The sequence below is a fragment of the Lupinus angustifolius genome, chromosome LG04, assembly GCF_001865875.1.
Source record: "Lupinus angustifolius cultivar Tanjil chromosome LG04, LupAngTanjil_v1.0, whole genome shotgun sequence".
Taxonomy (NCBI): Eukaryota; Viridiplantae; Streptophyta; class Magnoliopsida; order Fabales; family Fabaceae; genus Lupinus; species Lupinus angustifolius.
The window spans coordinates 3,793,380-3,808,768 of record NC_032012.1 but is presented as its reverse complement, the minus strand read 5'-3'; the positions used below and the strand labels follow the sequence as shown (position 1 = coordinate 3,808,768).

General features: G+C 34.5%; 1 protein-coding gene across 1 annotated transcript; it reads left to right on the top strand.

The window, feature by feature from the left end:
- On the top strand, positions 210 to 1,102 carry LOC109344554. Its single transcript, XM_019583318.1, has 2 exons — positions 210 to 527; positions 737 to 1,102. The coding sequence occupies exons 1-2, from the start codon at positions 210 to 212 to the stop codon at positions 1,100 to 1,102; spliced, it is 684 nt and encodes a 227-aa protein (XP_019438863.1).

The window sequence follows — 15,389 nt, the reverse complement described above, 5'->3', positions numbered from 1 at the left end:
TTATAGTAACTTTCCTATTCATCATCTCCTACCTCTGGTTTTCTTCACAGAATACATTTTCTTCCATTCATTTCTTTCTTTCTTTCTCAATTCTTATTCCTCTCATTCCAACAGTGGTATCAAGAGCTAATAGATCACGAACCTGTGGGTGAACACACGAAGAAGAGAAGGACGAATCATCACAAAAGGATCCAAATCGAATAAGGAAGATGACAACCTCAAATGGGTTTGCAATGAATCTTCCTGTGTTAGATGGGAAGAACTATGATCACTGGTCAATCCAGATGAAAGCAATTTTTGGCTTTCAGGAGTGCCGTGAAGTTGTGCTAGAAGGGGTTCAACAACTTGGTGAAGATCCAACAGAGGCTCAGAAGTTGGAATTCAGGGAAGCTTTAAAGAAGGATTGCAAGGCAATCTTTCTAATACACCAATGTGTTGATCATTCCAATTTCGACAAGATCTCAGCAGCACAAACATCAAAGGAGGCTTGGGAGACCTTAGAAAGGTGTTATGGTGGTAGCACAAAGGTAATGAAAGTCAAACTGCAGTTTTAATGAGAAGACAGTTTGAGCTGCTACAGATGGAGGAGGAGGAAAGAATATCAGATTACTTTGAAGAATCAGAAGCCTCATTAATCAGATGAGAGGTTGTGGTGAGCAAATGAATGAACTAAGCATAGTTGATAAGATCCTTAGGACACTCTCTACCAAGTTTGACAATGTGGTAATAGCAATAGAGGAATCTAAGGATCTTGAGACAAATCAAGATAGATGAGTTGCATGGTTCATTGGAAGCACATGAGCAAAGACTCATGGAAAGACAGAATGGATGGCTCACACAACAAGCACTAAGTGCACAATTCAAGAAGAAGTGCATGAATAATCATGATGCAAAGAAGAAGGAAGCTGATAGAGTACAAACTGAGAAAAGGGAAGGTTCAGAATCCTCATCCTCCAAGCAATCTGATATCAGAAGCAGCAAGAAATGGAACAATCAGAACAGTTATCAAAACAATGCCAAGAAAAAGAAAGATAAGAGTAGAATTCAGTGCTTCAACTGCAAGAATTATGGGCATTATGCCTCTGAGTGTAAATCAAAATGAGTGCATAAAGTGGACGAGGCAAGACTTGCCAAGGATGAGAATTCAGATGAAGAAGTGTTGTTAATGGCACAAAACAAAATTACAGAATTGATGCTGAGTGATGGTGTTGAAGCTTAGATGGTCACCACCAAAGATGATGCAGATAGTTGGTATCTAGACACAGGGTGCTCAAATCACATGACAGGCCATAGGGACGGGTTCATACAACTAGATGATTCAGTAAGAACAAGAGTCAAGTTTGCAGATGATAGTTTCATAACAGTAGAAGGAATGGGCAAAATAGTGATCAAAAGAAAGGATGGAATTGAAGCCTATATCTCCAATGTGTTATATGTACCTAAGATGAAGAATAATCTAATAGGTCTTGGACAACTGCTTGAGAAAGGGTATGATATATGCATGAAAAATAGAATGCTGAAGATCTACAATGAGGAAGGAAATCCAATCTTGAAAGCTCCATTGTCTCAAAAAAGAACTTTCAAGATTGGAATTCAACTAGCAGATCACAAATGTTTGAAGTCAGTTGCAGATGAAACTTGGATTTGGCATCACAAGTTTGGGCACTTAAGCTTCAGAAGTATGCATCAACTGAGCAGGGACAGGATGGTTCTTGGTATGCCTATCATCAAGAATGAAACGGAAACCTGCAGAGAATGTTTCATTGGTAAACAAACAAGGAACAATTTCAAGTCCTTTATACCAACCAAATCCACTAAACCCTTGGAACTGGTTTACACAGATGTATGTGGACCTATGGAGGAACAATCAATTGGAGGGAACTACTACTTTGTAACCTTCAAAGATGATTATACAAGGAAGATGTGGATTTATTTGATAAAGAGGAAAAGTGAGGTATTTGCTAAATTCAAAAGCTTCAAGTTGGCTGCTGAAAATCAGAGTGGAATGAAATTGTCATGTTTAAGGAGTGATGGAGGGGGAGAATATGTCTCTCATGAATTCAATCAATTTTGTGAGAAGGAAGGCATAATTCATGAAGTAGTTGCTCCATACACACCCCAACACAATGGAACAGCAGAGAGAGTAAATAGATATGTGCTAAACATGACAAGAAGTTTGCTAAAAACCAAGGATCTTCCAAAACAATTTTGGGGAGAAGCTGTGGCAACTGCAACCTACTTGATCAATAGAAGTCCAACAAAGAGACTCAAAGGCATGACACCTGAGGAGATGTGGACAGGGATCAAGCCTAGTGTGGCACACCTCAGAATCTTTGGCTCAATATGCTACAAACATGTACCTGATGCAAGAAGAAAGAAACTTGATGATATGAGTGAAAAGTTGATCTTTCTAGGATACCATTCAACTGGAGCTTACAAGTTATTCAACCCTACTAATAACTCTTTGTCTTTCAGTAGAGATGTCATATTTGATGAGACACAAGTATGGGAGTGGAATGCAAAACCAGAAGCCTCAAACAGATCTGGTCAGATGAACATTGAAATTTCTAGTCCTATACATGAACCAAATACAGATGTGATAAACAATGAAGACACACTGGTTGAAAACTCATATGCAAGACCTCAGAGACAAAGACAATTGCCACCTAGATTGAGAGATTTTGAATTGTTCTCAGATAACTCCATCACATCAGAAGGGGATTTGGTGCACATGGCTTTATTAGCATAGATGGAACCCATTACTTTTGATGAAGCAGTAAAGCAAAGGTGTTGGGTTGAGGCTATGCAATAAGAGATAAATTCTATTGAAAGAAACAAGACTTGGGAGCTAACAAATCTACCCAAAGGAAAGAAAGCGATCTATGTGAAATGGGTGTACAAAGTCAAGTTGAAGCATGATGGATCAATAGCCAAACATAAGGCTAGATTGGTAGCTAAAGGTTTCCTACAAAAACCTGGACTAGAGTTTGGAGAAGTGTTCGCACCAATGGCCAGAATTGAAACAGTGAGGTTGGTCATAGCCATTGCTAGTCTTGAAAATTGGAGCTTGAGTCAAATGGATGTGAAGTCAGCCTTCCTAAATGGTCCATTAGACAAGGAAGTTTTTGTGAACCAACCTACTGGTTTTGAAGTCTTAGGGCATGAACAAAAGGTCTACAAATTACACAAGGCACTCTATGGGTTGAAACAAGCCCCTAGAGCATGGAACAAGAGAATAGACACATTTCTTGTTCAGCAAGGACTTACAAGGTGCACAAGTGAGCATGGAATCTATGTGAAGTGTACACCTGAACCAGCATCAGTAATCATATGCCTCTATGTGGATGATTTACTAATAACAGGCTGCAAAGTGGATGAGATTGAGAGCATCAAGAACAGCTTAAAAGCATAATTCGAAATGACTGATCTTGGCACACTATCATATTTCTTGGGCATGGAATTCATAAGGGATAGCAGAGGGATACTAATGCATCAAAAGAAGTATACCTCTGATGTACTCAAGAGATTTAACATGTTTGATTCAAGTCCATCCTCCACACCAGTAGAAGCATGAACAAGTCTAAACAGAGAAGGTTTGGAAGATGAATCAGTTGATCCTAGGCTCTATAAATAGATGATTGGTTCACTTAGATATATCTGCAACTCAAGACCAGACATCACTTATGGAGTTGGCTTGGTTAGTAGATATATGGAGAAACCTAAACATTCCCATCTGATTGTAGTAAAGAGGGTGCTTAGATATCTCAAAGGAACCATGGATTTTGGAGTACACTTTCCTGCAAGCATTGAAGGCAGTGTGAAATCAATTCATGGCTACACTGATGCAGATTGGTGTGGAGACAAGGATGATAGAAAGAGCACCACAGACTACTTGTTTAAGCTTGGTGATGCTTCTATCAGTTGGAGCTCTCAGAAGCAGAAGGTAGTTGCTCTATCATCATGCGAAGCTGAATACATTGCTGCTTGCTTAGGGGGTTGCCAAGGTTTGTGGTTAAACTCTCTGCTGAAGGAATTGGGGATTCATGCTAATGACTCAATGTTGCTTCTGATTGATAAGCAATCTGCAATTAATCTGGCAAGAAATCCGGTGTCTCATGGTCGCAGCAAACACATTGAAACAAAGTATCACTTCTTAAGAGATCATGTGGAGAAGGGAAACTTAAAGGTTGAATTCTGTATCTCATAGAATCAACAAGCAGATATTTTGACAAAATCTCTAAGGAAGGAAACGTTTGAATCGCAGAGGAGAAGGCTTGGAGTAATTAGCATAACCAGCTTGAATTAAGGGAGGATGTAGGATAGAATTGTAATTCAAGCTAGAATGGTTGGGCTTTTGTAAATGTGGTAGTTATAGAATTTACCATAAATAGAAAGGGAATTTTAAAATTCAGTTATCAGTTAATAACATATTGCCATTTATAGTAACTTTCCTATTCATCATCTCCTACCTCAGGTTTTTTTCACAGAATACATTTTCTTCCATTCCTTTCTTTCTTTCTTTGTCAATTCTTATTCCTCTCATTCCAACAAGTGTAAGAGTTTGTACATTGTCAGCAATTATTTATTATTGATTTATTAATTACTCTTGACTCTCAAACAAAAATAATAGAAATCAATGGTGGATAATAAACTGACAATATAAAAACTTTATACTACAAGTACATAATTTTTAAACTAAAACATGATATATGAAGGAAAAATATATATATAATGTGATAGTGTGCATATAGCTATTATCAGGAGAGATTGACACAATAATCATATTAGCTAATATAGTCAAGTGTATAATGTATTAGTTAAGGCAAAATAGGTCTGTTTGTTCTTTATCTTTATTTGTTGTTTCCATTTAGGCATGTAATTTTTATTTTCATTTGGTTTTACTTGGTGGAATTTTATGATCATTTTCTCAAATTCTAATTCAAATTTTGCAGTTTTAATATTATTAAGTTTATAAGGAACATTTCTATAAAAATCTTATAAAATTTTATGGACTTCTATCATTAAAAAGAGTTTTGAATTACAGATTTAATGAAAAGAACTAATGTGACTACCATAAAAAAACCACTTAATTAAAGAACTAAAATAAACCAAAAAAATGTAGAACAAGTTAGAAATATAGGATAAATCAACGTATTTTACCCATTAGTTACTAGAGCTGGCCATTCAAGCTATCTTATAGGGCAAAACATATTAAAATTATTGTTGAAGAGAAAGACCTATAGAGAAAATATAATAGAGAAAATGACATCGAGATTTTAATGTGGTTCGGTAATTTGCATACGTCCATAGCTGAAGAGCAACAATGATTATTTCACTATGATAAAAGAGAACTACAAGTGTTTCACTCACTTCTCAAGACCCAAGTACACCCAATTTCACTCTAACTCAAGTATTTCTCACAAACTTAGAACAAGAGAACAAGAAGAGAGAATATGCACTAAGCTAAGTATTTGGTGTGTGTTACAATGACATGAAACACTCCTATTTATAGTCAAAGCTCTTGAAGATTATGTGGCCAAAGAAAAATAGCATTAATGTTATTTTCACCATAGCCACTTCTTTTTACTTGGCTAGAAATTCTCTCTTTCTTCAAGATGATCTTTAGCCACTTCTTTTTTGTTTGGCTCAAGAAAGTCTTTTCATCATCTTTTTCTTTTAGTCAATATTCAATAAATCTCCACCTTAGCTAAAAGACTATCATAGTTATTCTCCTGCTACTCTTCTTCATGCTCACTAGAGATTATGAACATTAATCAAGTCCGAACAATGTCTGAACTTGGTAGTTGGAACTGACTTCGTCATCATGTTCGTCGAATTATCTGCAGTGAGTATTTTCTCCACTCTAATAACTCCTCTCTCCACTATGTCTCTGATAAAGTGCATCTGAATATCAATATGCTTAGTTCTTTCATGATACATTGGATTCTTTGTTAGATGTATAACACTTTGACTATCACAATAGATGGTTGTTTCCTCGAGTTGTATACTCAACTCTTCAGTTAGACTTTTCTCCCAAATGGCTTCCTTTACCGCTTATGTTACTGCGATGTACTCTGCCTCAGTTGTAGACAAAGCAACAATTGATTGTAGTGTTGCTTTCCAACTAATAGTACAACCACACAGTGTAAAAGACATATCCGGTGAGTGATCTTCGCTTATCTAGATCTCCAGCATAATCCGAGTCAACATATCCAGTGATCTTGTTTCCAACATCTTTGACTTTACCATACAAAAACCATATATTTGTGGTATCTTTCAGGTAGCGCATAATACACTTCACAGCCTTCTAGTGAACTTTACCAAGATTTGCTATATATTTGCTTACCACACTTAATACATGAGCAATATCTGGTCTAGTACATATCATGACATACATGAGACTGCCAACCGTACTAACATAAGGTACACTTGACATCTCATCTTTTTCATTCTCAGTTTGTGGACACAAGGCCATTGAAAGTTTGAAATGAGTCACCAATGGAGTAGTGACTGGTTTAGCATTTTACATGCCAAAGCGTTCCAACACTTTCTCAATGTACTTCTTTTGTGACAGAAAAAGTGCCCCCTCTTTTCTATCCATATGAATCTCCATTCCCAGAATTTTCTTTCCAACTCCTAAGTCCTTCATTTCAAACTCTACGCTCAATTGAGCTTTCAAGTTTCTAATTTCTAATATGTTATTACATGCGATCAACATGTCATCAACATATAAAAACAAATATATGAATGACTTATTTGTAAGCTTCTTGTAGTAGACACAACTATCATGTTCACTTATGGAATATCCATTTTCAAGCATGAAGGTGTCAAATCGTCGATACCATTGTCTAGAAGATTGTTTTAGGCCATATAAAGATTTCTTCAGCAAAAAAACATGATCTTTCATCCCTTGTACTTCAAATCTTCAGATTGATTCATGTAGATTTGTTCCTCCAACTCACCATGCAACAATACCTTTCTGACATCTAGTTGTTCAAGTTCTAGATCTAATTGAGCTACAATTGCAAGTAGGATGCGAATAGAGCTATGTTTTACCACATGAGAGAAAACTTCATAGAAATCAATGTCTTCTCTTTGTGTAAAACCTTTGGTCACTAATCGCGCCTTGAATCTTGCATCTTCAACCCTAGGGATTCTTTCCTTCTTCTTAAAGACCCATTTGCATCAAACAATCTTTTGAGCCTTTGGCCGCATCACAAGAACCCAAGTATGATTCCTATGAAGAGACTCAATTTCCTCTGTCATGGCAGAAATCCATTTGGAAGCTTCTTTGTTGTTGATAGCTTCTTCATATGACCGTGGTTCACAATTACTAATATCATCAGCAACATTTAGAGCGTATGACACCAGATCAGCATAGCCATACTTTTCTGGAGGTTTTATATGTCTCCTTTGCCTATCCCTAGCCAACTAATAATGTTGTAATTTGGAGATATCTGTATCAACACATACATCATGGACTTCTTCTTCTTGATCAAATGTATTTTCTTTTGTTGGTTCCACCTTAAATTCCACCTCAAATTCTACCTTCTCCAATATATTAGGATCTTCATTTTCACTTGATGACTCTGTATGAGGCTTTAATATTTCAACTTCATTAAAAGTAACATCTCTACTTATAATGCAATTTCTTTTCTCAGGCCACCATAACTTATATCCTTTCACACCATGAGGATATCCAAGAAAAATGCATTTCAATACTCTTACATCAAGTTTTCCTTCTTTGTTATGAGCATAAGTAGAACAACCAAATATCCTCAAATTTTCATAATTTGCCAGAATACCCGACCACATCTCTTCTGGAGTTTTGAAACCAATGGTTGATGGACATCTATTGATCAAGTAACAAGCTGTACTGACAGCTTCCTCCCAAAATTCTTTTGGCAATCCACCATTTGACAACATACATCTCGTCCTTTCAAGTAAGGTTTTGTTCATTCGTTCTACAAGTCCATTTTGTTGTGGAGTGTGTCTCGCGGTATAATGTCTCAAAATACCATGATCCTTGCAAAAAAATTCGAATTCTCTATTGCAGAATTCTATACTATTGTTAGTTCTTAGTCTCCTAATCTTTCTCCCGGTTTGCTTTTCGATCAAGGTTTTCCACTGTTTGAACGTGACAAATGCTTCACTTTTGGGTTTCAAAATGAAGATCCACACCTTCCTTGAATAGTCATCAATGAATGTTAACATGTATCTCCTACCACCATGAGAAAGTACTTGGAAAGGACCCCACAAGTCAGAATGTATATAATCCAACGTATCTCTTGTTCGATGAACTCAAACATTAAATTTTATCCGACATTGCTTTCCGAAAACCCAATTTTAACAAAAGTCTACCTTCCCGACTTGTTGACTGCATAGTAATCCTTGTTTGGCCAACTCGGGTAGACCTCTTTCACTGACATGACCAATTCTTAGATGTCATAGTTTGGTGATATTCTTATAGCTCCACCTTGATTGAGGAGACAACAACAACACCCGTGATTGTGTTTTCTTGTAATATATAGAGACTATTATTTTTCTTTCCTTTCATTACAACCATAGCGTCTTTAAATATTCTTATAGCTCCACTTTTACCTTTGTAGCTATAACCTTTTGAATCTAGTGTTCCCAAGGAAATAAGATTTTTCTTCAATTCTAGAACATGCCTTACATCTGTCAATGTCCTTACGATTCTGTCGAACATCTTGATTCTAATTGTACCGATACCAATGACCTTGCAGGGAGCATTATTTCCCAAAAGGACCTTCCCCCATCTAAGGGATGGTAAGTGGAAAACCAATCCTTAATGGGACACATGTGATATCGGCATCCAGAATCAAGTATTCATTCATCTTTTGAGTCGTGCTATGAGACTATTAGTGCATCTGCACTATCATAGCCATTTGCTATAGCTACATCTCCATATTCATAAATATTTTCCTTGCTTTTGCACTATGGGCTATTCTTTCTTATATGCCCCTCCTTGTGACACTGAAAACATTTATACTTTCTAGGTTTTGCTTTAGACTTGGACTTGGATTTCCCTCTTTCACCAAATTGATTTTTCCTCTCTGTTCTTCCTCTAGCAAAAAGACTATCACCCGAGCCTTCGGATCTCGAATCTGATACTCTTTTCTTCGGTTCTTTCGAGTGCAACGCCGCCTTTACTTCGACCAAGGTCAGATCTTCTCGACCATACATCATGGTGTCGATGAAGTGCTCGTAAGAACTTGGAAGGGAACATAGTAGAAGATTTGCTTTGTCTTCATCATCAATTTTAACATCAATATTCTTTAGATCAAGAATAATTTTGTTAAATTCATCCAGATGATCTTTTATGGGCTTTCCTTCCTGCATTTGAAGAGTATATATATTCTTTTCTTCAAATACAACCTGTTGGTGAGTGACTTCACCATGTACAGGCTTTCCAGCTTCAACCATAATGAAGCAGCTTTAGTTTCATCTTACACTTCTCGTAGAACTTTATCTCCCAAGCACAACAAAATTGTACTATGTGCTTTTTCCAAGTTTTCATCTTTCTCGTCCTCGGTCAGACTCTGTGGTAACTTGTTTCTACCTTCCAAGGCTTTGCCTAAGCCTTGGTGAACTAGTAGAGCTTTCATCTTCAATCGGCAGAGGTTGAAATCATTTTCTCCATTAAATTTCTCCAAATCAAATTTAGCACTCGCCATGATAACGGTATACCAGAACAATATCGTATTCGTGAACATATACCAGGAAAGTTCCCAAGAAAGAGAGGTGGGTCTTAACAGACACGCTTAAATATCAGGTCTTTCCTAAGACAGAACTTTCCTATACATGAACTTTCACACTATTATACTTTTCCAATAACAAGAACAATTCTTTTATGGTGTGTAAGATCAGACAATGTTGCAAACACAAAGCATACTAAGAATTTTCTTTTAGATCGTACGGCTTAGCATGCAAGAGCTCTGATACCAGTTTGTTGAAGCGGAAGACCCATGGAGAAAATATAATATAAAAAATGACACCGAGAATTTAATGTGGTTCAGCAATTTGCCTACGTCCACAGCTGAAGAGCAACAAGGATTATTTCACTATGATAAAAGAGAACTACAAGTGTTTCATTCACTTCTCAAAATCCAAGTACACTAAATTTCACTCTCACTCAAGTATTTCTCACAAAATTAGAACAAGAGAACAAGAAGAGAGAAGATGCACTAAACTAAGTATTTGGTGTGTGTTAAATGACATGAATCACTCCAATTTATACTCAAAGCTCTTGAAGATTATGTGGCAAAAGGAAAAGAACATCAATGTTATTTTCACCATAGCTACATTTTTTTACTTGGCTAGAAATTCTCCCTTTCTTCAAGATATCTTTAGCAATTTTTTTTGCTTTGCTCAAGAAAGTCTTTTTATCATCTTTTTCTTTTAGCCAATATTCAATAGTTATACTAGGAAAAATAATGAGAAAATGATGTATATATTGATATTGTGACAATTTTTTATAATTTCATTATAACATATACAATTTATTTTTTATTATCACTAATTCTTAAATATAAATAATAGTTTCATTAAATTATAAGAGTACAAAAGGTTTGAAAGAGTTACAAAAAAAAATCATGAAGAGACACATATATTGGTAACTTTAAGAAAACTAGTATAACACTAATCCCCCTCCATGAAAATCATCCACCACTCCAACTGATCTTGGTGGATAACATATGAGTGATTAACAGATTTAATTTAATGGGTAAAATACGTTTTTTTACACTAATATCAACTAGTATAGATCTAATTGATCTTTAAGAATAATATGAACTAGTACAACCTTTTTCCTATAGCTGTCATCACTTAAACTTCATTCTCATTCCTATGCATCTCCAATAGTTATTCTTAGATTCATTATTATGAAATAAAAATAGTTTTACTATGTTCACCATAAGAGTATATCTGCTGTCCTAAGTATGTGTTACTGCATGTGTCATTTCATGTAATTGGTTAAAAATATATATTTAAGTTAAAAATATAATAATTAAATGATTTTATGACCAATCATAGCGAAGCGGCACATGGAGTAGTACATTTTGTGTGACAGAAAATGTTGTCCCGTTCACCACTATGATATCCTTATTTTATGAATAATGTTCTTAAACAAGAATAATGAGAGAACGAAAAATGTAGATGTTTGGTTAAGAATTTGGTAGGTTATGAGATCTAAATAAGAATAAGAATGATATTTGTAATTTTGGGAAAAAAGATAGATGTTATTCTTATTTCATTGAGAGTTGTAATAAATAATAAAATAATATGTGAGACTCATTTAAGAATGAAAATGTTGTTTACTATTAGAGATACTCTTATTTCACCAATCATAAAAATCGTTTTATCTTCCTATATATTAATTTTATTTTTTTATGACCAATAAGAATAAAAAATTACAAAGCTTGAGATAAGAGATGTTGCTCCATTAGCTACAGGAGCATATCTTTTGTCTAAATATATGTATCAATTATATATATTTTCATTTTCATTGATCAGAAAATATAAAGTTAATATATATTAAATTCATGTTTCACTCTTATTACAAATGAAAATTAAATGATATATTGATTGAGTGTTACAAAGCTTGAAACAATTACTTCATTCGCTACACCTTCTAAGGAAAAATGAAGCCTTAGGAAAAACATTTCCTGAGATGAATAGCACTATGCTTTTAGAATTTAAGAACTTCTTAAATAAAATTTTTTTTACCTCGCACAGAATTTACGTTCTTGATATACTACAAAAGTTAGAGAAAGGAAGAACGAAACTTGGAAAAAAATAGTGTTAGTGATAGTATATAAGTTATGTGAGGGAAAAATATGGTGAGCCCCTAACAAATTCAATCAATAACAACGTACGGGACATCCATTGAAGTGATCTGAACTGCTTAGTGGGGAACTGTAATGATATCACAAAATAAATTAACAATAATATTCATCAAACACTATGTTCTATAATTCTATCACATCTTCATGTTGTACCGCTTACAATTGGATAGAAATTGATTCCTCCATGAGAGAGGTTAGTTTTTTTAAAATATTTAATTTAAGATAAATAAAAAAATCTGGACTATTAAAAATTTATTTTTATCCTATATTATAATCTTAAGTATGCACTATTATCTCGGGTAATGGAGAGGAGCCAAATTCATTTGGACAAACTTGTCTTTATGTCCAACATGGACCACTCCTAAGGTAAAGTTACCTTTTACTCTTTTAGGATCATTACTTGTTTGATTAACTTTAATTGGTAATCTTTTTTGGTTGGTTTGGAGCAAATGGATATTGAGATAGTGATGCTTTGGGATTATGCAATTTACTTCCCTTCATTTTTTAACTAAAAGAAAGAAAGTGGCATCCAACCATTGTTTTTGTGGCTTTATGATGGCATGTGAAGGTAAATCATTTAGAACAATGAAAGTAGAAAAACTACGGATTAGAGAGGATAACTAAAAATTTACGTATATCCCACATTTCTAGTTAAGAGAGGTGAATGATTTTGACCACCATTTTTAGTTATCCTTAACAGAGAAGATGAAAGAAAAGAATGAAAGAGCAATGAAAGCTCGTGAGTGGACAAGATGAATCAAGAACTACAATTAGGTCTTGTAATCTCTATTGAGTTTTAATAAATTCAGTTAGTTGATTACATGAGGTGCATATCAGATATTTATATATTGAAAATAAATCCTAACTACCTAAAAATATCACCAAAGTAACCTAACTAACAAAATGGAGATAGGTTACTTCTATTGCAAGCAATCTCTATTGGTAAAAGCTTAATATTTGTTTATGATTGAGCCAACTTAGCCTTCGAGATTATACTAAGGTTGGCCTCTGACCGAGCCAACTTGGCCATCATGACTGAGGCATCTATCGTGCCAACGTTGGCCTTTGACTGAGCCAACCTGGTTTGCGTGATCGAAGTGTCTGTGAATTTGACCCAAGGATGTATGGACTTTCTAACTGAGGCTTGTGAGTTTGGTGTGTGGTCCTAGTGCATGGCTTCTAGCAGTGTCATGTGCATCAGTGACTGAGTCATGTGCATCAGCTGTCTCGGGCACGATGTTGATTCGTGACCGAGGTTCATATTTTCTCACCCATGCTTGACTATTACCCCCGCAAACTAGAGCACACAAATTGTAGAGACCCAACTTGAGATGTATCACAACATAATCTTTAGGACCAAGGGGTTTGATGTGTGCATCAACAAGCTGCAAATTTTAGGCAATAGAGAGAAGCTTCACAATTCCCTTAGCATATTGTTCCCTCATTTTATCACAATCAAGTTCAATGTGTTTGGTACAGGGGCGGAGCATGGAAGGTACAGGTGGGGGCAGCTGCCCCCCTGGATTTTTTTTTTCTTAAAATACTTTCACTTTTTACTTTACTGAAACATATTTGTTGTCTTACAGAATGTGTTATTTCATGTGTCACTTGGTATGTTTGGCCAAAAAGATATTTCATTATTAAACTTTCAAATTATAAAATGTGACACATAGAAATACAAACTTTTTGGAGCAGATATACTTTTTTACCTACATCCAAATGATGTCTTTATCGAGATACTAGGAGCTCATATATTTCTTTAATTTGTGACTAGATAAATAAATATAGTGCAACTTGTATAGTCATTCAAAAAATTATATATAATGAATCAAGTTCTCTTGCATGTTTAGATGTTGGTGGCTGCTCATAATAATATGACTTCATAATGATTTTACACTTGATGAAAGAGATTATGTATGCATTGATAATATATATATATTTTGTCCAAAATTTCTATCGTGTAACTTTCAATGAGCAATAAGATTAGGTTAATATGTCAATGGCAATATTTTATTTTTGGTATCATTAGCAATTTAAATTTGAAATTTTTTCTATTTATTTAATTAATTGTAATTAAATATTATTGCCCCCTCTAAAATTTTGTTCAAGATCCGCCACTGGTTTGGTATGTTCGTAAAATACTCAGTTTGATGTAATGTGGATGCCATATTGATTATCATAGTACATTGTGACTGAAGTATGAGGTAGAAGGTGTAGATCTTCAAGTAGATAAGATAATTAGTTGATCTCATAAGTTGTAATTATTATTGCTCTATATTCTGCTTCACATGAACTTCTGGATATTGTTCTTTGCTTCTTGGATTTACAAGAAATGAGTGAATTGTTCAAGTATATGCAATATCCATTAATGGAGCATCTTGTGCCTCGGTATGAAGCCGAGTAACTCACTATAAGTTTCTAAACGAATTTCAATTTCATTATTAATAATTTAAGATTATGTACGTATGAACCAATTTTATCAATAGTTAAAATTTAAGGAGTACTTATAAACAAAAAATAGTTTACAATGTTTACTTGTAAACGATAAGGAGATTTTATGAAATTTTCGCTAAATTTAATGATATGACTAACAAACTCATGTGTATGTCTTGTCTGCATTGCTCCCATATTTCATTGGAGAGAAGATTTAAGTGGAGAGAAGAATATTTATCAAGTGGAGAGATGCTCAAGTTCTCTAAATATATATTTATCGGTGAGACTTGTCTTAAAGGGATAAGGATTTGTTGTCCCAAATCCTTTCTAAAATTCTGTCTCAGACAAATCCTATTACGTTATGTCAGTTAAAAGAAATTAAATATTTATAAATTTATCAATTTTGCTTCATTGTGATTGGGACATGGTTGGGACAGCAGATCCCCATCATTCTTAAAGACTCTCCCACCGATCCCTCCATCTTGAAGGCAATTAATCTTCTTAGTCTCAATTTTGAGAATGTCAATGGTGACATGCATTACAAAAGAAATAGAACAATACATTATTCTACAATATAATATTAATATGAAAAATAGAGTTTTTGACATAATTATAATTATATACCGGGATAATCTCTCAAATATGAATTTTATCTTCATCCTGGACACGATCCCAATTATTTATCAGAATTGGAAGTTTTATAAGTTATTGTAATCTAACAAAACTGTTTAATCTTGATGCATTTGACCCATCAGGATGTCCACTAGCATGATGAAAAGGAAGGAACACATCACAAGTTTGAATAATGCACACTTATAATCTATGTCTTGTGTGGATTAACCCGTCAATCAATTAAACTAATTCTATGACACATCTTTTGAGTAAATTATTACTAAAGTTAAAATCACAAACATCACAATATATTCCATATGTAAGATGCAATAGCATCTCATGAGAGATGAGACACAAAAATAGAAAAAGAAAAAGTGAGATACAATGGTAAAGTTACTTTTAAAAAAAATAAAAAGAAGAAAACAGACATAGTGTCTGTTGAAGGACATAACAATGAATTACAATTCACTGAGAACA

Coding starts and splice junctions, on each gene's coding strand:
- LOC109344554 (XM_019583318.1), top strand. CDS start 210: ATGACAACCTCAAATGGGTTTGCAATGAATCTTCCTGTGTTAGATGGG. Junction 528..736: donor GTTATGGTGGTAGCACAAAG/GTAATGAAAGTC, acceptor TAATAGCAATAG/AGGAATCTAAGGATCTTGAG.